Consider the following 27,320-nt stretch of genomic DNA (forward strand, 5'->3'; position numbering starts at 1 on the left):
CGTTATTCTCAATAACAATCTATCCAACTCAGGCCCTTCGTGAATATGCAGTGAGAATGTCTTTACTTTGCTGAAGAAGAAAATGTCCCATTCATTTGAATAGAGCTGAACTTTTCGAATGGTAAATGCACCGATTTGAGATGTGTATAAACGTCACACCATGCTTTGGGGCCAGAGGATGCTGTGACCCACAAGATCCCTTTATAAAGAGACAGAAACTGAATCTTTAAAACAAAGTGTAGCAAGTTTTTGTAGCTGTGACTCTTACTTCTTTCTTGAACTTACTGTTTGCATGAAGAACAGATTGTGCTGTACCAGCACTGACAGTGTTTGAGGTGTCTTCTGGGAAACCCTTCAATTGCTCCTTATTTTCCTCACCATCAGAATGAAACATTGCTGCCAGAATCTGCTCATTCTTCTCAACCTCTTCACTACTTGAGAACTCAAGACATCTCCTGCTACTCTGTAAAAGTGTATAAGTACAGTACAGTACTTTAGGATAATACGAAGATGTTTCTTACTATTCTGTAAAAGTGTAGATGTACTTGCTTTAGGATTATACACAGACGTTTCTTGCTATTCTGTAAAACTGTATATGTACTTACTTTGTGTCATCCTAAAGTAAGTACATATACACTTTTACAGAATAGCAAGAAACGTCTTTGTATCATCCTAAAGACGTTTGTTCATTGAATTTAATTTTCACAAACCCGACATGTGATCTCATTCAATATGCTGTGACGCCGCTTCTCTGTGTCAGTGAGATGTGTGAGCTGCCTTCTGTAATGATCTTTGTGGGTTTATGGAGCAGAAAAGCATTTGAATGAGACACAAACGTTTTAATAAGCAATCAGGGTCGACGACGGGGAGAGCTGCAATGTCCCAGCTCTTTTCAGCTGCGGGTCCTTCTCTCGCCAAACCCGCCACCCCTCCCTGGTGCGCCCCGGCCAGCACCGAAAGCTGTTCCGACCCAGAAGTCAGGCCCAACTTCTGCACTCAGCTGCGGGGTCCAAGTTCCCTTCCACCGCGGGGCCATTAGACAGTAGAGGTCCCTCCGGGGGTGAGTGAGAGGTGGAGAGAGAGGAGGATGAGATAAAGGAGGGCGAGGGGAGTGAGAGAGAGGTGTGAGGAATGGGTAGCAGAAAGAGTGAGGGGGGTGAGAAAGGAGGGAGAGAGAGATGGGCTGACCCGGCTTTTCTAGCCGGCTTGACTCTGATTGGTTGCTTGGGAAAGTTCCCACGCGTTGATTGGCTGCTCAGTTTTGTGAATTAAACTGAAAATACTATAAGAACCTGTGAGCCAATCAGATTCGGAGTCCCCGGTAGTAAGAGCGTGGGCGGGCTTTTCAAAGTTGCTTCTGTGTGAATAGCAGAGCGACCGGCTTCGATATCGAGCCTGAAAAGTCTGCCCGCCAGAGCCCAAGTCCAGCTTTTTGGGACCAAGTCAGAACGCCGCAGGAGAAGGGCCGATCTGCAAGGAATTGCCTGGGCCGGTAGCAATGTACAATCCGCCCCTGACAGCAAGTAAAAGAGGGATTCAGAGTACCAAATTGGACCTTTATGTATTTACCAGAACTTTACATTATGTTTCCAGTAATATATTCAGCAAAAATTACGACAATGAACCCAAGAATATTATATTCTGATAAAGTGCACAGAGGTAACTATAAGGTTTGTTAAAACATCCCTTTACTGATATATTAATTACATGCACAATATGTAACGGATATCAATTAACAACCCTTTTGGTAGGTCTGTGTATACGAATTAGTCACACACCTCCCTTTATTTCCATTGTCGTGTGGTATTGTTAGAGTATATAAGTCAGTTTGTAGCAGCTGTGCGACATGTTAAGTGTTACAAGTAAAGTGTCTAGTTATATTACAGATGAATTGGAGGTGAATTAGAAAAGAAGACCATCAGCTCTGCACCTGTGAGAACTTACCTTCTTATATGCTCTGGCAATATATACCCAACTTTAAGACTATAACTTCATGTAACTGTCCATGCTACACTTCCCTCTCAGGCCTGATTTATACATTTGCACTCTCAATTCATATCCTCTAATACCTGGAAACTCTCTCCTCCTAACTTTCTCTCCCACCCACCTGCACTGCATCCCAATATACCCTCCCTATTGCTGTTTGCCGTGTCCTCATTCCTTTGTAAAATGTTCTTATCTCACCAACCTCCTCTCTCCTCCTCCTAGCCACATCTCTCCATCGTTGCATGTCCCCACACACTGCACCACTATTTACAGACCTCTATCCCAGCTACTTCTGCACCCCTCAATAAAAAAAATCACTCCCAGAAATCCTTTTCTCACCTCCTTTCTCTCTCTCTACTCCTACTTGCTGTTGGGGATATCTCTCCTAATCCTGGGCCTGCCCATATGCACACCTGCTCTCGCCCACGCCTCCCTCCACTCTGCTAAGGGTGTTAACCTATGTAATTTAATACATGTTCCTTGTCTCCCTTCTCGATTCCCTTCTCCTGTGCCCCCTGGAATGTCTGCTCCCTGACTAACAAGGCTCTGGTTATACATGACCTCTTCTGCTCTCACTCTCTTCATCTCTTTGCTCTAACAGAAACCTGGCTCTCACAATATGACTCTGCTGTAGAGGCTGCTGTCCCCTATGGTGGTCTCTCTCTTTCTCTCACTCCACGCAGCACTGGCTGGGGGTTGTAGGGTAGGTCTCCTCCCGCTGCCAATATCAGCTCCACTTCATGCCTCCATCTGTCTCTTTCTCTACCTTTGAGGTTCACTCTGTCCAGATTTTCTATCCTCTCTCTGCAGTGGCAGTCATCTGCAGACCGCCTACCTCTACAGCCCCTATCTCTACCTTTCTCTCTGACTTTGACTCCTGGCTTTCCTTCTTTCCTCTGACTCTTCTATCCTCTTACGGCTGTCCTCCTTTGGCACAGGCACATCCGTGAGATTGTTGACATTCTATTTTCCCTTCGCCTCAACCACGATGGTGAAAACAGTAGTCACAGTCGCCCTGAATAAAGATGGCCAAAGACAGGTAGTGGCCTTGCTTCACCCTGAACTAAGATGGAGCCCAGTAATTGACTACTCCTTCCCTAGGCCTATATTTAGCAGCCGTTTGCAACCAGCCAGTGCCAGGTGTCTGTTCCCCTTGTGTCAAGCGTTTGTTCACATTTGTATCCTGATTGTATTCGACTTCGGACATCATATTGATGATCCCTCAGTCTCCTGGGCATCTCGCCTTCTCTCTGTAACCTCCACTAATGGAATAATTCCAGCACCCACAAGGATGGACACTACTTAGACCCGGTCTTTACTAAAAACTGTTCCCTATCTGATTTCTCTATCTCCACCCCCCCCAACCCCTTCCGCTTTCTCACCATCACCTCCTATCATAAAACAACACTCATTCACCTCACCCGCCTCTTCGACTCCAGTTGATCTGTCTGTTGGTGAACCTCAGGGCTCTGTTCGGGGGCCTCTCCTTTTATCTCTCTACACACTATCATTTGGTGACCTCATCAACTTTTTTGGCCTCAGGTATCACCTCTATGGAGATGATGCGCAGATATATGTATCCACCCCTATCCTCACTCCTGCAATCCAGTCCCAAGTCTCGGATTGCCTCCTGGCTCCTTCTTACATATCAGCTGCGATCCTCTCTTATACCCCTGTGCTCTATCCATAAAAAAAAATCTCTCTCTCTCACTGACCCTTACCTGGGGAACTCCCTAACTCAGTATACACAAAGTACTGTCTTTCCTTCTTTAAGGCAAACCTTAAATTCACCTCTTAAATGAAGCATGCTAATAGCCTGGACTCATGGCTACTGTCCCAAACCCAGTCGCTCCTACCAACCCTTATGGCCAAGCACTGCCATCTATCGCACTTATTCCCTCATCTGTCTCTGTAAGTCTCCCAATATACAACTTAGATTGTAAGCTCCCAAGGGTTGGGATTTCCTTTCCTATTGTCCGACTTTGTTGCACTTAACGTATTGTAATTCCCTGTACTATTTTTGTCTCTTTTGCAAAGCCCTGAGTATACACTGTGGGTGCTATATGAATAAAGATATACATACAATATATTCTTACCGTACACACATTCTGAGCCTGTATTCTTTTCTTTGTGAACCCACGTGGTTGTCTAACATTTTTTACAATAGCTGTGGAGAGAGGAAACACGCTTTACACAGATTATGTTTATTCCTGCATCTTGCTTTGAAAACTTCCTATTTTTATAAACTTTTCAACTGGAATATGTTAAAATATCAAAAAAACATTAAGTGAAATAAGAGACATGGTAATAAAATTCGGTAAAATAAAATCAAGTTAAAGACATTTTCTTTTATGGTTCATATAAACAATGCTTTACCTAAAGGGAAATATTTGTGATCCTGGGGAAATAACATCATCTCTTTCAATGTACCCCATAGACTCATCGAGAGCCAGGACAGGTTATTACAGCCAGTCCGGCATTAACTTCTATTCAAGGCAATGGTAGGTAGCGCTGGAACAGGTGCAATAACCCATGTGCCCCTCTGTATCTAGCTGTCATTGTGCTATAACAACATTGGTGTTTACTGTACAGAGACTATCTATTTCAATCTATATTCCAGTATGAAGATTGCCTCAGAGGTAGCTGCATGAAGTTACTAAGGTATCAGTTTACACGTACATTCCTTTGGGATAATAAAACAAGTATATACGGTATGCGTGAAAGGCTTTTAGCCTTTCCACCAAACAATGAATGAAATCAAACCGCTCATCCCATTATCTTTTTTCGTGTGTGCAAATAAAGAGGATTCTTTTGTGTCTTCTTTGATCAATCCTGTATATTTGTTGCCACCAAAATTTAGTGAAGTTCTATGCAAAATGTTCAAAATTGTAATAAAACAAAATATGGGAAAAATAAGGATTTGTGTATTCCGCTGTGCTCATTTGCCTGCTTTTACACAGAATCCCTGCTGGCTGTAGTGGAAGCACTGTTTGCTCAGCGATAATGGGAAAGACAGGGTTGCAGAGATGTCTAAAAATTCAAGGGGAGTGAAAGGGCAGCTACAATATAGGGAGGAAGGAGACAAATGAAATTGATGACAGAAAATGGGTAAGATAGGGAAGGTAAGTGAATAGAGATGGGGAGAATAAATGACCAGGACGCTTGGGGAAAGATTACAATTACCCTATTTCCTCGATTCTAAGATGCACCTTTTTCCGATTTTCACATGTCTGAAATCGGGGTGCGTCTTAGAATCGATGTATTAAAAAAAAAAAAAAAAGTTTCTATAGCACTAACCTCCTCTTTTTACTTACCATGTTTCAAGAGAGTTCCCATATCAGCAGAGGACAAAGCGGGCGGCAGCAGCAGGAAAGGTCCCACGTCTGCAGATGGTTGAAGATGGATAGTGGACGGGAGTGCGACGGTTGTGGTCCCAAGTCTGCAGGTGAATTAAGATAAGACAGAGGGCTGGCGTTCGTTTGCACCTCCCAAGCCGTTTCCCTATGCAGTTCTGCTCCTGCTTAGCTCTTCTGCTATTATGTTATCCTGCCACCGCACGCCTGCCCGCTGTCTTCTCATCTTCATTCACCTGCAGACTTGGGACCTATCCCGCCGCACTCCCGTCCACTATCCATCTTCAACCATCTGCAGATGTGGGACCTTTCCTGCTGCTGCCGCCGCCCGCTTCATCCTCCACTGACATGGGACCTCTCCTGAAACATGGTACAGAGGCGACCAACTTTATTCTAACTCGGCTAACTTCGCGAATTTCAGATTATCCCGGTTATGTGCGGTTTTGTATCGTTTTCGCCCGGAGTGTATTGCGTTATTTTCGCGCCCGTGATTTAAGCATTTTATTCCCGCTGTCTGCAATACTGCAATGCCGTGTAAATACTCATGGGGGCGTTTGCGAGCTGTTGTCTAGCCGTCCCCTGAAATTCATGAATTGTAATGCAGTATATATATATATATATATATATATATATATATATATATATATATATATATATATATATATATATATATATATATACATACACACACACACACACTGTATAACAACAACCCCTATAACCCCTAACATACACATACAGTACTGTATATGCACATCAATGATACTATAGGCCGTCTCCTGGCGAGATGTGTTTGCAGCAGAGAGAGATCCGCTGCTCTCTCTGCTCAAACATCGGCACATTAAAAATTACTTAAAATACATTTTTATTCATAGTGTAGATGTGCAGGGGGTCTCCGGAGCTGAACTGCGTTGGTTTCAGGTCCGGGGACCCCCTGCTTCCCGAGATACAGGCCCCTTTATGACCGCGGAATGTAAACAAAGCAGATGGATACCGGCACCCCATAAAGGGGTCTGTATCTCAGGAAGCAGGGGGTCCCCAGACCTAAAACCAACACGGTTCAGCTCCGGAGACCCTCTGCACATCTACAGTATGAATAAAACACACATCAATAAACACTCGTTCCTTACCTTTGCGGCTATGTGCTATGGTAACGAAGCAGCATGAATGTATTTTTATAAATATTGTACAGTGAGCAGGGGGTTCCCTGAGCCACAAATCTACTCAGGGGACCCCCTGCTCCCGCACAATATTATTAAAATACAGAAATGCTGCTTCATTACCATAGCTGATAGCCGCTAAGGCAATGAAGGGGTTAACCCACCGTGCCCGCTTTATTGTGGGTAGCGGGGGTGGGTGAAGGGGGTATTTGGCCCTTGGTGTGAGTTTAGGACTTGCGGGGGGGTTGTGGGTGCACTTAACCCCTTCACGACCGTAGCAGTTAATACCGCTACGGTCATGAAGGGGTTAACCCCTCCTGCTACCCCCCCCGCAAGCCCTAAACAACCACCGTTGGGGCTAATACCCCCTTCACCCACCCCCGCTACCCACAATAAAAAAAATTCACACACAGCAGCCGCCCAAAAAATAAATAAATAAATCTAAATAAATAAATGAATATAAATAAATATAGATATATTACAGTGTTCGACAAACCTATACATTTGCACGCCCGGGCGAGTGGATTTAACATCGTGGCGAGCTCCTATTGGCCCAAGCAGCACGCGTGTGGTACTAGGTGGCGAGTAGATTTTTTTGTTCGGCGAGTAGATTTTTTGGTGATTTCTCGACCACTGTATATATATCAGCAGGCCTCCAGAACCTGTTTGAAAAGGGCTGCTGGTACTCTGTAGGTCTGTCAGGTGCCCCGCCAGCCCACCGGGGACTCGCATGGGGCTGCGTTATGAACCCTGTTTGTAAAAGGATACATCTTGTATTTATGGGGGGCACAGGGGGTGGGTAATGTATTTAATAAATATAATGATGCTTATTGTAGGGCTGTGTATTGTTTGTATTGTGGGTACTGGGGATGGGGGGGGGGGTTCCCCAACGGTATGTGGGTAGGCCTCCCTTGTGGGTAGTGGGTGAGGGTGGTTAGGCCTGACGGGGTGGGAGGTTAGTGTGGGAGGGTATGTAGGCGTCCCGAGTGGTGGGTGAGGGTGGGTTAACCCCTTAATGACTGTAGCGGTTAATAACCGCTATGGTGATTAAGGGGTTAGGGCACATTACTTTGGATGTTTTAATTTTTGTCTCTGTTTTGCAGCAGCTGAGGGGCCATGGGCAGGATGGGGCGGTGGAGGGGGGGGAGGTGGCAACGGTATGTGGGTAGGCCTCCCTTGTGAGTAGTGGGTGAGGGTGGTTAGGCCTCACGGGTGGGTCATTGGCAGTGAGGCGCTGCATTATAGTGTATGGACATCGAGATCTCCCTCCGCCTCCCCACATTTACATACACTGCACTCACAGAAACACAGGCAGGGAGATTTAACCGACACAATAGGGGGAGGGGGCTTTACATAGATTACAGTCAAGGCAGGGAGGTTTAACACACACATTAAATATATGTATTTAATGTATTTATTGTTGTTAATTTATTTTAAATACACAGGGGGTGTACTGTATGTTGTTTATTGCAATGTATATTGGGGGCAAGTGTCCCCAATACACATGCTATTCTGCCTTAACCCTTCATTGCCTTAGCGGCTATCAGCTATGGTAAAGAAGCAGCATTTCTGTATTTTAATAATATTGTGCAGGAGCAGGGGGTCCCTTGAGCTTTGATTTGTGGCTCAGGGAACCCCCTGCTCACTGTACAATATTAAAAATACATTCATGCCTATAGTATCATTGATGTGCATATACAGTAAGTGTATTACTGTATGTTAGGAGTTACAGGGGTTGTTGTTATATATATATATATATATATATTTATATTCATGTATTTATTTAGATTTATTTATTTATTTTTTGGGGCGGCTGCTGTGTGAATTTTTTTTATTGTGGGTGGCGGGGGTGGGTGAAGGGGGTATTAGCCCCAATGGTGGTTGTTTAGAGCTTGTGGAGGGGGGGGGGGTGTAGCGGGAGGGGTTAACCCCTTCATGACCGTAGCGGTATTAACTGCTACGGTCGTGAAGGGGTTAAGTGCACCCGCAACCCCTCCGCAAGTCCTAAACTCACACCAAGGGCCAAATACCCCCTTCACCCACCCCCGCTACCCACAATAAAGCGGGCACGGTGGGTTAACCCCTTCATTGCCTTAGCGGCTATCAGCTATGGTAATGAAGCAGCATTTCTGTATTTTAATAATATTGTGCGGGAGCAGGGGGTCCCCTGAGTTTTGATTTGTGGCTCAGGGAACCCCCTGCTCACTGTACAATATTATTAAAAATACATTCATGCTGCTTCGTTACCATAGCACATAGCCGCAAAGGTAAGGAACGAGTGTTTATTGATATGTGTGTTTTATTCAAACTGTAGATGTGCAGAGGGTCTCCGGAGCTGAACCGCGTTGGTTTTAGGTCCGGGGACCCCCTGCTTCCTGAGATACAGACCCCTTTATGGGGTGCCGGTATCCCTCTGCTTTGTTTACATTCCGCGGTCACGTGATCGGGACCTTTAAATGCAGAGGGATACCGGCACCTCATAAAGGGGCCTGTATCTCGGGAAGCAGGGGGTCCCCGGACCTGAAACCAAGGCGGTTCAGCTCCGGAGACCCCCTGCACATCTACACTATGAATAAAAATGTATTTTAAATAATTTTTAATGTGCCGATGTTTGCGCAGAGAGAGCAGCGGATCTCTCTCTGCTGCAAACACATCTCGCCAGGAGACGGCCTATAGTATCATTGATGTGCATATACAGTACTGTATGTGTACAGTATGTTAGGGGTTATAGGGGTTGTTGTTATACAGATATATATATATATATATATACAGTATATACTGCATTGCAATTCATGAATTTATGCCATCTGGCGGACACGCGAAGCATTGCAGCCTATTAAATCCTGAAACATTATCAATTAACACATCAACCGCGCGTCAGCCAAGCATGACCCCTGGCTGGGAACGCGGCATGCTCCGGGTGAACAGCGTCACATTCCAGGAACAAGCCAGGTAAAAAAACGGTGATTTGTTAGAATAAAGTCTGCCGCAGCAGTAAGTGAAAAAGTAATTTTTCTCGATCGTAAGGGCCAAATCGATGGTGCGTCTTATAATTAATGGCGTCTTACAATCGAGGAAATACGGTACTTGGGAAAGTTAAAGGCGATAAATAGGTAAAAACTAGGGTGTCAGGTAAGCAGCTTAGAACAGAAAGGTGGGTCTGACAGAGAAGGGGTTTGGGGAAGAGATGAAAGTGCAGAAGTAGGGAAAGATTAAAAGAGGAGATAGATCTTCTCAAAGTGGCTTTGATGCTATGGGAGAGGATGTAGTACAGAGGAGCTGGGAGAGCAACACATTGTATTAGGAGTTTCCCAGTCTGAAAGCTTCTGAAATCTTTAGTGATACTTCACCTAGATTCCTGGGCACAGTTATGGGAGACAAAACCAATGTAACATTGAAAGCCTTAAGAGTAAAGACATCCACATACTGTAGGGAACAGGAAAAAACCCTGTCAAACTATTTGTCCGAGTAATGGGAAGAGCAGAATAAGATGTTGTTCTCTAAAAGGAAGATTTGGGGGGGAAATGTGAGGGAGAACAAATGATTGGGTACACGGACCAGTCTTTCAGCAGACGGGGAGCAAATACAGTAATAGAAGTAAAACATTCTAGGTATGAAGCAAAACACCCTAAAGGGTTTAGGAAGAATGCGAAAAATACTTATAATGCAAGATTAGAGAAAGAAGGAACAGGGAATATTTTTTATTGACCATTAATCTCCATTAATTTTAACAACCCAATCATGCTGGGGGTGGACAATCTAAGTTATGAGGAGAGGATAGCTAAACTACATTTATTTACATTAGAAAAGAGACATCTAAGAGGGGATATGATAACTATATACAAATATATTCAGGGACAATACAAGGAGCTTTCAAAATAAATATTCATCCCACGGGCAGTACAAAAGACTCGGGGGCATCCCTTAAGGTTGGAGGAAAGGAGATTTCACCAGCAACAAAGGAAAGGGTTCTTTACAGTAAGGGCAGTTACAATGTGGAATTCATTACCCATGGAGACTGTGATGGCAGATACAATAGATTTGTTCAAAAAAAGGTTAGACATCTTTTTAGAAAGGAAAGGTATAAAGGGATATACCAAAATAAGTAAACACGGGAAGAATGTTGATCCAGGGATTAATCCGATTGCCAATTCTTGGAGTCAGGAAGGAATTTATTTTTCCCCTTAAGGGTTTTTTTTTTGCCTACCTCTGGATCAATAAGTAAGTATAGATATAGGATAAAGTATCGGTTGTCTAAATTTAGCATAGGTTGAACTTAATGGACATACGTCTTTTTTCAACCTTATCTACTATGTAACTATGTTAAGAAAATATAGTTGTACTGGTAAAAAGATTTGTTTCTCTGTCTTTTTCCCCCAAAAATGTTCTGGTCAAAAAAGGAAACAATAAAGTTGCTAGATGATTTTATATGCGTCTCCCAGTTACTGTGCATGAACAGGTTGCATACAGAGGCAGCGGTATGGGGTGCCGGTATCTTCGCCATGTTAAAATCCATGTGGGATCTAAACAAAGCAGAGGGATACCGGCACCCCATACTGGGGCCTGTATCTCAGGAAGTAAGGGGTTCCCGAGGCTGAAAATCAACTTTTTTCATCTTAGGAGACCCCTGCTCACACACACTGTAAATAGAAATAAAATGAAAGCAGCTTCATTACATTAGCGGCTAACCGCTAAGGCAATGAAGGGGTTAAGGCAGACTACCAGGATTATTGGAGGCAGAGGGGGTGAGTGAAGGGGGTAATAGCCCCAGGATGGTTGGTTAGGCCTCTTGGGCGGGCATTGGGAGGGGTGAACCCCTTCATTACCTTAGCGGTAGTAACCGCTATGGTAATAAAAGGGTTAACCCCTCCCACTACACACCGAGGCCTGACCACCCACCCTGTAGCAACTACCCCCTTCACTCAATCCCTCTACCCACAATAAACATTAAAATACCTACTAAACCAATACACAACACACCCCTTGTATCCCAACAACTCCCCTAACACGTACAATAATGGGCAAAATTACTATTATCCAGATATGGATAATAGGGCATTTGCCCATTTAAAATAAAACATACATTAAAATCAGCAGCATAAAGTAAATTAAACTGGCACTTACCCCTGCCAGGATGAAGGATGTTCTCATCCTCATGTATGTATGTATGTATGTATGTATGTCTGTCTTTATTTATATAGCCAGAACAAATAAAGTGATGCTGCACACCTCAAAAATAGAAAAAACATACAATTACCGGTGCTCCAGTGTTTGCACGAAAGCCTGCAATCAGTCCAAGACAGATGAATGAAGGAACAAAGGGCACTGCGGATTTGAACAAAATAAACTCATTTATTGAGCCAACACGACGTTTCGACCTAAGTGGTTTTTTTCAAGTGACATGCCATTGTCACTTGAAAAAGACCACTTAGGTCGAAACGTCGTGTTGGCTCAATAAATGAGTTTATTTTGTTCAAATCCGCAGTGCCCTTTGTTCCTTCATTCATTTATTTATATAGCGCCATTAATGTACATAGCGCTTCACAGTAGTAATACACGTGACAATCATATAAATAACAAATAATACAAATAACATCATGGGAAGAAGTGCTTCAGACATAAAAGTAACATTGTAGAAGAGGAATCCCTACTCCAAAGAGTTTACAATCTAATTGGTGGGGAGAACGTACAAAGACAGTAGGAGGGCATACTGGTAAGTGCGTCTGCAGGGGGCCAAGCTTTATGTATCGTGTATAGTCTTAGCCACGGTGCTACTCATATGCTTCTTTAAGCAAGTGTGTCTTAAGGTGGGTCTTAAAGGTGAATAGAGAGGGTTAGTCAGGTATTGATGGGGAACGGCATTCCAGAGGTGTGGGGAAGTCAGTGAGAAAGGTTTAAGGAAGGAGACGGCTTTAGATACAAAGGGGGTAGAGAGAAGACATCCTTGAGCAGAATGAAAGAGTCGTGGTGGTGCATAGTGAGAAATTAGGGCTGAGATGTAAGGAGGGGCAGAAGAGTGTAAAGCTTTAAAAGTGAGAAGAATGGAGTGTGAGATGCGTGATTTGATAGGAAAACAGGAGAGGGATTTCAGCAGGGGAGACGCTGAGACAGATTTAGGAAAGAGTAGAGTGATTCTGGCAGCAGCGTTTAGGATAGAGTGTAGGGGAGACAGGCGAGAGGCAGGAAGGCCGGACAGCAGGAGGTTACAGTAATCGAGACGGGAGAGAATGAGGGCCTGAGTCAGGGTTTTTGCAGTCGAGTAACAGAGGAAAGGGCGTATCTTTGTTATATTGTGGAGGAAAAAGCAACAGGTTTTAGATACGTTTTGAATGTGAGAGGCGAATGTGCGATAGTCAAGTGTGACCCCAAGGCAGCGTGCTTGAGCTACTGGGTGAATGATGGTACTCCCACAGTAATGTGGAAGGAGGTAGTAGGGCCAGGTTTGGGAGGAAGTATAAGGAGCTCTGTTTTTTGCCATGTTAAGTTTAAGTCGGCGGATGGTCATCCAGGATGATATCCCAGAGAGACATTCAGAAACGTTGGTCTGTATAGCCCTATAAGATCAGAGGTTGAAAGGTAAATGTGTGTTGTCAGCATAGAGGTGATATTTAAACCCAAGAGATGTGATTGTAACGCTGGCGTTCACCACGAACAAGGCGGGACCCCGGTACTGAGGTGGGAAAGTATAAAACTGTGCACCCACAGCAGAGGAGGCACGCCTGGAGGGTGGATAGTCAAGATCACCGGGTCTGGGTTGGAGAGAGTGGGTTAGGCGTGATACTTGCCAAGGTCGTGGGTAGGTGCCAGGAGGATAGTTAGAGTCCGCAATGCCGTGGCCAAGGGTTGGAGCCGGGAGAGTAGTGAATGGTCCGTTAGCCGTGGTCAGGAATGGAGAAGGTAGGATGGTCTGAGGCAAGCCGGGGCCGATAATCCATAGCAGGGTCCAAAGTCTAGCCGGGTCAGTACACAGGGAAGCAAGCAGCAACAGGTTCAACACAGCAGTAGGCACAAGGCAGAGACAGAGACGTGGGAACACAAGGCTACCAATAACTATGCTCAGCCAAAGAGGAAGTGACAGAGCTGAGCATATATGGAGGCAGGAGTCCAATGAGAGAAGGGGGTGGAGCGGAGGAGCGACCTCTGCGGAGGCAGGGATAGGCTGAGAGGCAGGAGACAGGTGAGGGCGATATCAGAGTTGACGCGCAGCTGGGGAGTGGTGCACACGCGTCACGTGTGCGCGTCGTGCAGGGCAACCACACGGCATAAGCGGAGGAGCGGAGCCTAGCTCCATAGGAACTGTGAAAGCCCTGCGTGGGTGCGCGCCCTCTGTAAGGTGAGCGGGAGGCTGTACAGCAGGAGGCAAGGAGGAAGCACACAGCGGGGGACGCACTCTCAAACCACTTGCAGCGGGATGCTGTGCAGCAGGAGGTAAGGAGGGAACACGCCGCATAGGACGTGTTTCGGTTCCTTACAGTGATTAGGTCACCCAGAGAAAGTGTGTACAGAGGAAAGAGAAGAGGTCCCAGGACAGAGCCCTGGGGTACCCCCACAGAGAGATCGATAGAGGAGGGTGTTAGCAAAAGAGACACTGAAAGTACGATGGGAGAGGTACAGTAGGAGGAGATCCAGGATAGAGCTTTGTTACGAATACTAAGAGTATGGAGAATGTGAAGGAGAAGAGGGCGGTCCACGGTGTCCAATGCTGTTGGAGTCGGATTCAGTGGGTGAAGACATCAAAAAGTAAGAAAAAGATTTGTTTTTTTTAATGTTGTATGTTTTTTTTTTGGTTCACCATTGCATGGTATAATGGCATCTCATGCCCACATGGGTTTGCCACCATGCCATTCAATGTTTTTTTCGGCCTTTTTATTTTCTGTAATTGCAGTGTGGTTTTATTTAATGCATGTTTTTATTTTTTGCAAGTTGCCCATTGCATGGCATAGTGGCATCTCATGCCCACAGGGCATGGGTGTGCCATCATGCCAATCCAATTTTTTTGGTGGCATTTTTCAAAATAAAACTGAATGTGTTTTATTAGTGGCTTGTTTTGAAGATTGGCAGAATGCATGTTTTTGCCTGGCACAGTGGCAGCTCATGCCCACAGTGCATGGGAGTGCCACCATGCAAGTTAATTTTTTTTATTGTGCTGTTGATGCCCATGGAGGACAAGGACGGTCCTGAGGATGAGGATATCCTTCATCCTGGCAGGGGTAAGTGCCAGTTTAATTTACTTTATGCTGCTGATTTACTGTATGTTTTATTTTAAATGGGCAAATGCCCTATTATCCATATCTGGATAATAGTAATTTTGCCCATTACTGTACTGTATGTGTTAGGGGTGTTGTTGGGGTTACAGGGGGTGTGTTGTGTATATGGTACATTTGGTAGTAGGTATTTTAATGTTTATTGTGGGTAGAGGGATTGAGTGAAGGGGGTAGTTGCTACAGGGTGGGTGGTCAGGCCTCGGTGTGTAGTTGGAGGGGTTAACCCTTTAATTACCATAGCGGTTACTACTGCTAAGGTAATGAAGGGTTTAACCCCTCCCAATGCCCACCCGAGAGGCCTAACCAACCATCCTGGGGCTATTACCCCCTTCACTCACCCCCTCTGCCCCCAGTAATCTGCTTTAACCCCTTCATTGCCTTAGTTGTTAGCCCCGCTAAAGTAATGAAGCTGCTTACATTTAATTTTTATTTGTTAGTGTGCGTGAGCAGGGGGTCTCCTGATCTGAACAAAGTTGATTTCAGCCTCGGGGACCCCTTACTTCCCGAGTTACAGGCCCTGGTGTAGGGTGCGAGTATCCCCTACGAATAAGGGTTAGTGCTGCACACCAAAATAACATGAAAATGAAAAGATAGTTACCGGTGCTCCCGTCTTTGAACGATAGGCTGTATCCAATCCAATACACGTAATGGCTAAAGGAAGACAGGGCACACGGATTTGTAGAATAACCAATTAATTTATTAAGCTGAACACAACGTTTCGACCTAAGTGGTCCTTATCAAGTGAAGTCTAAGTGGCGTAATGAAAAAGTCCTTAATAGTTCATTATATAGCACCCACAAAGCTCAGTTTAATCACCCTAGATGACATTCATATACTGAAGTGCCTCCTCATCATCTGCCGACACTGTCTTTCATAACGTGAAGATGCCCCTCTTCTCCGCGCTGCGTACCATTCAGCCGTGCGCTGTCAGCTATCTCCTACTGTGATCCACTTTCCAGTGAATCCGGCGCCTTTGTATGCCATGGCCGTGTTTGCCTATGTTATGCACTGTATGACGTGATCTCGATCCCCCGACGTCATCACTCTTCCCTCGTTGTGGACGCATCCTCCTCACGTCGCGTGTTCCTGGAACGCATCCTCCTAACGCTGCGTGTCACGTATCCTTGTCTCCTGGTTCACCAACGTCATTGCGTTCCTTCGCTTCAATTGGAGGCATCTGGCCCGTCGGATCCCACGTCCTCTTACAATGATCCGATTTCTCGCAATAGCGTCTTGTATCCCTTGGATACCAATATCCCTGCCATGTTAAAATCCACATGGGATCTAAACAAAGCAGAGGGATACTGGCACCTCATACCTGTAACTCTGAAAGTAGGAGGTCCCCGAGGCTGAAATCAACTTTGATCAGCTCACGAGACCCCCTGCTCACGCACACCATGAATAAAAATAAAATGTAAGCAGCTTCATTACCTTAGTAGCCATCAGCTAAGGTAATGATTTTTTATTGAGGAAAGGGGCGGGGGAGTGTTGGATACTAGTATGCGGGAGCAGGTGGTCTCCTGAGCTGTACAAAGTTGAACCCGTACTTGCTGAGATACAGAACCCGTTATGCGGTGCCGGTATTTCCTTCAATGTGAAAATCCCTCAGTCACGTGACCCACAGGATTTTTACATGGCGGGGATACTGGCACCCCGTCTATATCTCGGGAAGTTGGGGGTCCCCGGACCTGAAATCAATGCGGTTCAGCTCCGGAGTCCCCTTGCTATATTACTGTAATGTTTAAAATTAAATAAAACCCCCGCTTTGATTAATTCAGCCTCTTACTGCGCGTCTCTTACAGACAGGCAGACCCCATTAGGAATGTTAATCCGGTGGGAAAAAAGGGACTCTACGGATTTTATATTAAAGCTAAGTTATTAGTGCCACACAATGTTTGAACCTAAATAGGTATTTTTTTAGTGACTAGTCCTTAAAAAAGACCTACTTAGGTCGAAACGTTGTGCGGCACTAATAAATTATCTTTAAAATAAAATCCGTAGAGTGTTGGATCCCTTTTTTCCCCCCCCCGAGTATAGACTTGGAATAATCCTGACAGGTACTTCTTAAACCAGCAGCACCGGTAAACTGTATGTATTTATATTTTTACATTTTGGTGTGCTGCATACCCTTCTGTTTATAGTGTGAATCCGGTGGGCCATTAGTCTGCCGCGGCCAATTTTGAGAGAATCTCGGGCAACTCTCAAAATCCATTTCGAGAAATGATCGCATAACTGCCGCTGCATCTGTACACACAAATCTCATATAACAATAAACATTCCTACAAATATCTTATTATATCATTTTAAAGCCTTTATCTTTATACTGTTATTAAGTCTTGTGTTTTTTGCAGAAAATCCTCAAAAACAAGCCGGTTTGCTGATGTGAGATGCATTGTTTTATTGCTGCCCCTATTACATCTCAACCCCGCTATAGCGCGATCCGCTATAACGCGGTGTGAGCATGGACCCCAAATTTAAAAAAAAAAAAATTTTTAATTTTTTTTTGCACTCAATATATAAATATAAATATATATAAAAAACTATTTGATTGGTTTAAAACCATTTAATATATATATATATATATATATTATTAAATGGTTTTAAACCAATTAAATGGCGCTATAACGGGGTTGAGCTGTATATCCCATCACAGATTTATTAAAAGGAACCGTCCTCCCAAAGAGATAGAGATACGCAAAGTACTCGTATAATATTCAGATACATTAAATCAATGCTACAGTACCTGTAAGGTAAAATGGTAACTATTTTTACACTCCCCTCTTATGACATTGCAGAAATACATACATTAGCTTGTCTGACTTGGCAATACCCACTCACAGGGGAGTACAGTGTGAAACAGCTGTGACTAACCTCACTTACTGTACATGTGGGAAACATCCAAGCACTAATTCCAATGGGTTTCTAAGAATAAGATTGAGATGACTTTCTACTTTTCTATCAACCACAATGTTTCAGAGAAGGTGTAACCTGGGGAAATAACCCGGCCTACTCGCTTACACCGCTCATCTTCTGTGTGTGCAAAGTCTACAGTATAATAAAGAGCGGTCTCTTAAGTGATGTTCCCTACCAATATCTCAGCAAGTATTATCATTATGTAACAGAGTAACAATGTAGGATGGCTAGAACATCCTAATCACGGAGTGATGACCGGACTGTGACCTTCTAACAAATACCACTGATAATATTATGAACATTTCCCCAAATTGTTAAACGACCATCTTTACTTTGACATTTTGGCGTCCATTCTTCGTCAGAGTCACTGGTGTTGCACACTGGGGGCTTTGGCGGTCTCCGTCCACGTGACATAAAAAACGGTTTGGGAGCATTCATACCTGAAAGAAGTTATAGTAATGAATGGGAAGTTATTTTTAAATGCTATCCTTTAATATTAAGAGGCTGATGATTACGGAGACCAGAGTCAGGGACAGAGAGGTCCGTGTAGGAATACAGATGGATGGAATAAAGCACGGTAGAGCAGGAGCCCCTCCACATTGCTGTTTTGTTACAGTATGTAGAGCTGGCAGGATAGAGAAACTGGTATTATCAGCCCGAGTTTCTCCTTTTTGTTACCAATAATTCCAACATCATTGTAAATGTTTTGTCCTTCTAGGTTTTGCCCTAAACATGACCTCAATCCCTCACTAATATCTGCCCGGTGACACAAATTGTCACTTAGATACTGTGTCGGGGAACACCCTGAGATTACTATCAATGCTTATTTATCCTTTATAAAATATCATTATTTTCATTTAGTTTTAAAGTCCCATTTAGTCCACATGTACTCTGTGTCTGGAAGCTGCTTTTCCCTTTATTGCTCAGGCTGCTCTTCTATGTTCCTGTGGCTCTCATGTCCTCCCTTATTATACCATTTCATTTTTTACCAGCTAATTTTACTCATTTGAATGTTTCATTAAATAAAAATACACTTGTGGTTACGTTTGCATTACAGGTCTTGCACTGTAGCCAGGGATTCTGGGTAATGACATGCAAATGAGCACTCATGGTATTTTAACATGGACCCCTATAATCTCATGCCTGCTGCATTGCACAGCCTGGGGTTTGTGCTGAGAAAGCTGTGTAATACGGCACGCGTAAGCTTATAGGGGGTCCATCTTCATGTGGATAAGGCAGGGATTATGGTCCCTGCGCAGCCGTGCGCACTCCTGCAGCCCAAGCGATTTGTGAACTTGGCTGTAGATCGCAGATGCGTTGCGGGGGCGTCACGAAGCTGGTCCGCCCTCATTGGCTGAACCAGGTCGCGTGCACAGACGTCACACGGCAGCCGCCTGAAAATACAAAATGTGTTGTATTTTCAAAACGTGGCCGCGTAAACGCGCCTGTCCGCGCGCAGGCACGGGGTAGGTCCCATAAAAAAAAGCAGTGCTTGCCAGGGGCGCGCACACGCGTCGCCGGCACCATAATCTGGGCCTAAGAAGTAAAGTGTGACACACTGAGTGCTCATTTGCATATCATTACCCAGAATCCCTGGCTGCAGTGGAAGCACTGTTTGCCAAGAGATAATGGGGAACGGCAGGGTTTCAGACCTGACTGACATGAGAATGTGCCCACACGTGGTATTTTTATTTGCTGTATACTGTACATGGAGGGATTGTCACTTTTTTTTCACCTACCAAACTTTTTGAATGCCTGGTTAAATACACTGAAATGAGGGCTCCCTTTTGGTTTTCAGGAGTTGGGCAAAGAATGTGAAACGCTAAAATATTCCTTCATAGTCCTGCTATCGGCTTCTCTGAATGTCTCGCCCTCTATCCTCCAAATGTATCTTTTTTATATCCCATCACAGATTTATTACAAGAGCAGTCCTCCCAAAGAGACAGAGATACGCGGAGGAAATTACAAGTACTCATATAATATTCAGATACATTAAATCAATGCTTCCTGTAAGTTAAAATGGTAACCATTTTTTCATTCCCCCCAAAATAGTTTCAGGCCGTGTCTATGGTGCCATTAAATAAAACCCTGACAGAATAAAGAACGTGGCATTAGATGAGAGTAGAGCCCTGTAGGCTCCTAGAGACCGGGGCAATATATTTTTATTCTGTGTCCCACAATTCCATGTTTCTTTACTTTTTCATTGCTTGTGCGCCTATTTTCTCTGTATGTGTATATCATTGTAACATATACATGTATGTTCATTAATATTTATTTATAAAATGTGTTACCAGGAAGAAATACATTGAGAGTTACCTCTCGTTTTCACGTATGTCCTGGGCACAGAGTTAATATGGTGTGTGAGCGTGTGTGTGAGAGCGTGCATCTGTATGAGAGTGTGCGTATATGAGTATGCGTGAGAGCGCGCGTCTGTCAGTGAGAGTGTATGTCTGTGTGTCACAGTGAGCTTTTAACCATTTTAAAGTGGGAGGGGATGAGCTTCAAACTAGGTAGGAGGAGCCACCCTCCAATCAGCTAAGACCAGCTGAACAAGAATAGTAAAACATACAGGACATATTTTGGGGGTTCAATATGAGCTTGTAGGTGTCCTGTATGTTTTATTCTTGTTCAGCTGGTCTTAGCTGATTGGAGGGTGGCTCCTCCTACCTAGTTTGAAGCTCACCCCCTCCCACTTTCAAATGGTTAAAAGCTCTCCATAGCATCTCCCACTCTCAGGGGAACTTGCCTGCTTGCAGTTTGATGGTGACAAATCTAATACAGAGTGCTTTTCCTGGTAATGTACAGGTTAATAAGAGCTTCAATCAGACTTAGGACTATGCAACTAATTTTGACAGATTTATTATAAATCATACTTCCTGGTAATGCACAGGTTATTAAGAATTTATATTAGTGTTAGGGACCCTTGAGATATGGTCTACAGTGTAGTGGCTCAAGGGCTTACAACACTTTGGCCAAAATGTTAAACTAAAAGACCATTTTATTCAAAAGATATTTATACATGTATATTTAGGCACTGTACCGTGTATAAGTTTCACTGGATGTGCACTGAGCTCTGTCTGTGTTTCATGTTCTGTCTCTGGTTTTAAATATATATTGCCATGCTCAGTAGCACTCCTCTGTGACACATATGCATATATATATATATATATATATATATATATATATTGTGGTTATTTTGGGGGTTCAATATGAGCTTGTAGGTGTCCTGTATGCAGAACATTTATGTACCTGCTAAGTATGGATATATTTTTGTATTTAAGTAGCAATAACAATGCACTTTACAGAATAGATACTTTATACAACAGACAGGGATACAGGGAATTACTAGTACAGGAGACACTGAAGCACACAATAGGAAAGTGAAACCCTGTCCTGAAGAGCTTACACTCTAAGTGTAATGTTGGGAGGCGCACAGACACAGTAGGAGTAGATGCAGTGGATGGCCGTGCCTGGAGTGTGGGTAACTGACTGTGTCGGTGGGAGAAGTACTTAGGGGTGCAGGATATTACCCAGCTCACGCAGCTTTGCATAGTTTTGCTTTACGTTTCTGTAGCGGGCTTTCTCCCAAACGCCAATTTCAGCCCATTCCTCTTTTGAGAAATAGCGCGAGATATCTCTGTAGGTGTCAGTGACCTTCAAGGTAAAGAATAAACATGCATTATAACCAAATTATACATGTGAATATAGCAACAACTCGAGAGGTAAGGAATAATGGTCCATATTTACTAAGCAGTGTTCTGCATAAGGCTGCGGCCACGCTGCCGCTGAGCACGCTCATGCTTGAGAGTGGTGACATCACCAACTCCCCAAGCATGAGTGCAGGGTGTCCTGCATAATTTTGCGAGCGGGAGTGCGTGGATCAGGGCTATTTCTGTGTGTAATGTGCGTGTTTGTAGCTGTGTGCATTTACTGCTGCTGAGCGCGCTGCGTACTCAATTCTTTGGCTCCCCGAGCGCTGAGCTTGGGAGAGCGTACGTGCCCGTGCACGAGCGCACCACGTGAGTGAGCTGATTCACATTCACTGAAGAAAATACGGCAAGCGCCCACGTGGACGCAGCCTCCACACCTCACATCCCATATGGTGCTGCAACGTGTCTCCCAGCGCTGGAAGGTGCCTTATGATTTAGATCCTTCCTTATTTGCGATATTGCGGATCCTGCAAGTTTGGGCTTTCACGGCAATTTCGATTTTAATTAACTGACTTTGCAAAGTCCACAACTCTGAATACATTTTGAGATTTGAAACACACCCTTTTCCTTATTAGTATTACCTGCCGAGTCCGTAACTACCGTAGATTTAGCAATATTTCTTCAATTTCACAGATGTACAGTAGTATACTTGCAGCAAAATGTTTGGTTATCAAAAACTAGGAATAACAATTCTTGAGAATTTATATATATCATTTCTGCAGATTGTTCTCTAGAATATAGGTCTTCTGGCTTTTACACATTACTGCTAATAAAGATTAATTATTACATTTTCTTGATTAATACATATCTTGTCCGCAACTCAGCTGCAGTGCACGTGAAGCCTAACTTATAATAGGAGACAGCTTAGTAATATGGACCATAATGCCCCTAAGGACTGTCCCTTTAAATGCTGCTTTTTAACCTTATGACTGGAGTCGGAGGATCCTCCCTCGCTGTCGCTCATCCTTGTAATAATAGATAATATATTCACAGGAAGCTTGTTCTCCTAAACCTGTACTGGTACAAAGAGGGTTAATGCAGAAGATTAAATTGATTGAATGTGCTGGGGAACGCAGATATCTGTGTAGCCAGGTCCCCTTCGGTTCCCAGGGTTTGTGTTGTACGCCCCTTACATCCGCTGACTCACAGGAGGTTGCGGGGGGAATGAGACTGGTGATAGGGTCGCCGGGGGCTCCGTCTCAAGGGCGACGCCATCTTGGAGGTACGCGCACAGCCACGGTATATTCACGCATGCGGTGGTCTACTGTGAAGTCAGGAGAGTAGCGGTGGCCATGACAGGGTGCGCATGCGCAGTGTACAGCGCGCACGCGGCGGCCCATAGACAAAGGCCCAGGACATAGTGCACTCAGCGTCGCTGAGGCGTGCTGAGCCGCGCTTAACAGATGCACAAAGCCCCTGCATCTGTTATCAGCGCGGCTATAGTTTCTCCCTCCGCATGCGTGCTGATGCGCGCTGAGGAGGAGAAACTCTTCCGAGAGCGGCAAATTTGAGTCCCCCTTCTGCCCCGATCCCTGTCCCCCTTCTGCCCCGATCCCTGTCCCCCTTCTGCCCCGATCCCTGTCCCCCTTCTGCCCCGATCCCTGTCCCCCTTCTGCCCTTCTGTGTGTGTGTGTGTGTATGCATGCGTACGTATGCAGGTGTATTTATGTGTGTGTATGCATGTGTGCATGTGTGTGTTTGCATGTGCGCAGGTGCATGCATGTGTGTTTGTGGGTGTATGCAGGCGTGTGTGTATGTGTGCGTGTGCGTACAGTATGTGTGTGCGTGTGTGTGCATGCGTGTGCGTGTGTGAATACAGTATATTTATCAAAGTTGCACAATGTTAATAAATAATTTATTCTCACAAAATGTCTTTTTTTTCCATTTTTAAAATATTATATAATACACACACACACACACATATATATATATACACACATATATACACACACACACAGGTTCCCCAGTGACACACAACCACACAGACCACTTCAAAGTGACACACACACTGACAGCTACCAAGTGACACACACACAGTGATACCCGCCTCCCAAGCGCGCTTGCTGTCTCCTCTGCCAGGACAGCAAAAAGCTCATGGCAGAGCGAGCGGCAGCACCTAAGCGCTTACTATGTCCCAGGCCAAAGGTTCCGCAGGGACTACAACTAGGGTGACCAGATTTTTCAAAACACACAATATATATACGCACAGTGCATGAAATGAAACGCACGCACACACGCACACACGCACACACGCAACACCGAGAGATGTAGTGAGGAGCAGCTCAGAGCAGGAATGCACTGCAGCGCCACCTGCTGCCCAGCAGCCAGACAGCCCACTCTCCTCCTCCCTCCTGCCATGTGACCGGCTCTGCAGCGCCACCTGCTGCCCAGCAGCCAGACAGCCCCTCTCCTCCTCCCTCCAGCCATGTGACCGGCTCTGCAGCGCCACCTGCTGCCCGGCAGCCAGACAGCCCGCTCTCCTCCTCCCTCCTGCCATGTGACCGGCTCTGCAGCGCCACCTGCTGCCCAGCAGCCAGACAGCCCGCTCTCCTCCTCCATCCTGCCATGTGACCGGCTCTGCAGCGCCACCTGCTGCCCAGCAGCAAGCTCGCACCCTTAACCCTGCTCGGCCGCGGGGGGCGGCTGACTGTTCCCTGGGGCGGCCGGTGGGGGGGGGGACACGGGGAGCCTCCAGCCTTCCCCCGCGCGCGCGCCTCCCCTTCCCCCCCGCGCGCGCCTCCCCTTCCCCCCCACCAACAACCCCCTCACCCGTAGCTCACCTTCCCCCTCACCCGTAGCTCACCTTCCCCCCTCAACACGACTCCCCCTGCCCCGCTCCGCCATCACCTCCCGCCACGCGCGGCAGGGGGGGAGCAGAGGCGGCTGCGCGGGACATGCCTGTTCGGATCGGCGGCCGTTCCAGTGTCCCTCCCCCCCTCCTCCTGTCCACTGTGTGACTATATACACACACACACACACACACACACACACACACACATATATATATATATATATATACAAACACACATATACATATACGTGCACCTGTGTTATGTGCTAATGTCCCCCTCATACTGTGCCCCCTGTATGTGGTCCCTCCCTCTCACCTCCCTGTCCTGGCTGCCTCTATACACACACACACACACACACACATATATATATATATACACACACATACATATATATACACATATATATATATATACACACACATATATATATACACACACACACACACTTTTATAAGTATATATACAAACACACATTTATGTAAGTATATAAACACACATATACATATATGTGCACCTGTGTTATGTGCTAATGACTCCCCCCCTGATACTGTGCCCCTGTATAGGGTCCCTCCCTCTCACCTCGCTGTCCTGGCTGTTTCTGTCACTAGACTTCTCTCACCTCAGCCTTTTATACTTCCCGCGCTCGGGCCGTCAGCCAATCACCGCGCAGCGCGGGATTCCTGCCCCAATAGGAAGGGGTCAGGTGCTTTTCCGTGAACAAATTGGGGGAAAGGCGGGAAGCCGCGCGAGCCACAGGTTCTCCTGTGTTTCTCCTCAGAAGGAACCCGGATGTGACTGGGGAGCAGCGGGGCTCTGAGGGCAGTGAGGAGCGCCCCTCCCCCCACACAGGAAGTGACGTCAATCTGCTTCTGATCCCGCCCCCTCTCCTGTGCCGGCCTGACCCCGCCCCCTCTCCTGTGCGGCCTGATCCCGCCCCTCCTCTTTGTCCCACTGAGATCTGCAGAGGTGCAGGGAGAGAGAGGAAGGATCCCCCACTGCCCCCCCCCCACTGTGCAGGGAGAGAGGAGAGATCCCCCACTGCCCCCCCCCCCACCGTGCAGGGAGAGAGGAAGGATCCCCACTGCACCCCCCCCCCACTGTGCAGGGAGAGAGGAGGGATCCCCCACTGCACACACACACCCTCCCCCCTCCACTGTGCAGGGAGAGAGGAGGGATCCCCCACTGCACACACACCCTCCCCCCCCCACTGTGCAGGGAGAGAGGAGGGATTACCCCACTGCACCCCCCCCCCCACTGTGCAGGGAGAGAGGAGAGATCCCCCACTGCCCCTCCCCCCCCCCTGTGCAGGGAGAGAGGAGAGATCACCACTGCCCTCCCCCCGCCCCCCACTGTGCAGGAGAGAGGAAGGATCCCCCACTGCACCCCCCCCCCACTGTGCAGGGAGAGAGGAGGGATCCCCACTGCACCCTCCCCCCCCCACTGTGCAGGGAGAGAGGAGGGATCCCCCACTGCACACACACCCTCCCCCCCTCACTGTGCAGGGAGAGAGGAGGGATTACCCCACTGCACCCCCCCCCCCCACTGTGCAGGGAGAGGAGGGATCCCCACTGCGCATGCGCATCCCCCCCCCCCCCCCCACTGTGCAGGGAGAGAGGAGAGATTCCCCACTGTCCGCCTCCCCACTGTGCAGGGAGAGAGGAGGGATCCCCACTGCCCCCCCCCCACACTGTGCAGGGAGAGAGGAGGGATCCCCCACTGTGCAGGGAGAGAGGAGGGGGATCCCCACTGTCCGCCTCCCCACTGTGCAGGGAGAGAGGAGGGATCCCCACTGCCCCCCACTGTGCAGGGAGAGAGGAGGGATCCCCCACTGTGCAGGGAGAGAGGAGGGATCCCCACTGCACCCCAACCCCCCCTCCCCCCACTGTGCAGGGAGAGAGGAGGGATCCACACTGCCCTCCCCCCCCCCCCCCCCCCCACTGTGCAGGGAGAGAGGAGAGATCCCCCACTGTCCGCCTCCCCACTGTGCAGGGAGAGAAGAGAGATCCCCACTGCGCACCCCCTCCCCCCCCCCTGCAGGGAGAAAAGGATCCCCACTGTGCAGGGAGAGAGGAGGGGGATCCCCACTGTCCGCCTCCCCACTGTGCAGGGAGAGAGGAGGGATCCCCACTGCCCCCCACTGTGCAGGGAGAGAGGAGGGATCCCCCACTGTGCAGGGAGAGAGGAGGGATCCCCACTGCACCCCAACCCCCCTCCCCCCACTGTGCAGGGAGAGAGGAGGGATCCACACTGCCCTCCCCCCCCCCCACTGTGCAGGGAGAGAGGAGAGATCCCCCACTGTCCGCCTCCCCACTGTGCAGGGAGAGAAGAGAGATCCCCACTGCGCACCCCCTCCCCCCCCTGCAGGGAGAGAGGAAGGATCCCCACTGTGCAGGGAGAGAGATCTCCCACTGCACCCCCCCCCCCCCCCCACACCCCACTGTGCAGGGAGAGAGGGATCCCCCACTGCACCCCCCCCTGTGCAGGGAGGAGGGACCCCCACTGCGCACCCCCCCCCCCCCCACACTATGCTGGGAGAGAGGAGAGATCCCCCACTATGCTGGGAGAGAGGAGAGATCCCCCACTATGCTTGAAGAGAGGAGAGATCCCCCCTTTCCCCCCCCCCCCTCTCTGTGCAGGCAGAGAGGAGGGACATGGGGTAGCCATTTTTATATTGCACTAGCTGAGAGACCCGGTGTTGCCCGGGATGTAAATGCGTAATAGGTAGTGTTATTTATAAATCGTGGAACAATAGGTGACTATTTGTTGTAAAGGTTGGATAATAATGTTGAAAAGAAAGATGGAATAAAATGTAATACGATGTTGTATAAAAATGGTTTATTGTAAACACACCAAAGTACAATGTATATTTTGGTGACATAACAGATGTAAAAATGTGAGGCGTGTGTCCTGCTAGGGTGTGAGGCGGCAGGTGGCGCGTGGGTTGTGAGTGCTGTCTGTGAGTGGGGGTCCTGCTAGGGTGTGAGGTGGCGCGTGGGTTGTGAGTGCTGTCTGTGAGTGGGGGTCCTGCTAGGGTGTGAGGCGGTGGGTCAGTGATGTCGGTGCGTAGGGGCGGGAGGCAGCAGGTGTGTGTGGCGGCAGGTATGTGGCGGGTGTCTGTTGAATGCGTGCAGCGGCTGTGAGG

At 46.9% G+C, this 27,320-nt stretch overlaps 1 protein-coding gene across 1 annotated transcript in view; it reads right to left on the minus strand.

Moving 5' to 3' along the window:
- The window catches only part of LOC142474517 (histone-lysine N-methyltransferase PRDM9-like), a 42,366-nt gene extending 19,867 nt beyond the window's left edge, over positions 1 to 22,499 (minus strand). The window contains exons 1-6 of the mRNA XM_075580873.1: positions 22,309 to 22,499; positions 21,207 to 21,330; positions 18,009 to 18,116; positions 4,070 to 4,153; positions 1,293 to 1,513; positions 286 to 463 (exon numbers count right to left, since the gene is read on the minus strand). Of these exons, the coding sequence (XP_075436988.1) occupies positions 286 to 463; positions 1,293 to 1,513; positions 4,070 to 4,153; positions 18,009 to 18,116; positions 21,207 to 21,330; positions 22,309 to 22,350 (757 nt within the window). The 5' untranslated portion in view covers positions 22,351 to 22,499. The remainder of the gene's footprint in view (positions 1 to 285; positions 464 to 1,292; positions 1,514 to 4,069; positions 4,154 to 18,008; positions 18,117 to 21,206; positions 21,331 to 22,308) is intronic.
- Positions 22,500 to 27,320: the final 4,821 nt, after the last annotated feature.

This window comes from Ascaphus truei, chromosome 2 (assembly GCF_040206685.1).
Source record: "Ascaphus truei isolate aAscTru1 chromosome 2, aAscTru1.hap1, whole genome shotgun sequence".
Taxonomy (NCBI): Eukaryota; Metazoa; Chordata; class Amphibia; order Anura; family Ascaphidae; genus Ascaphus; species Ascaphus truei.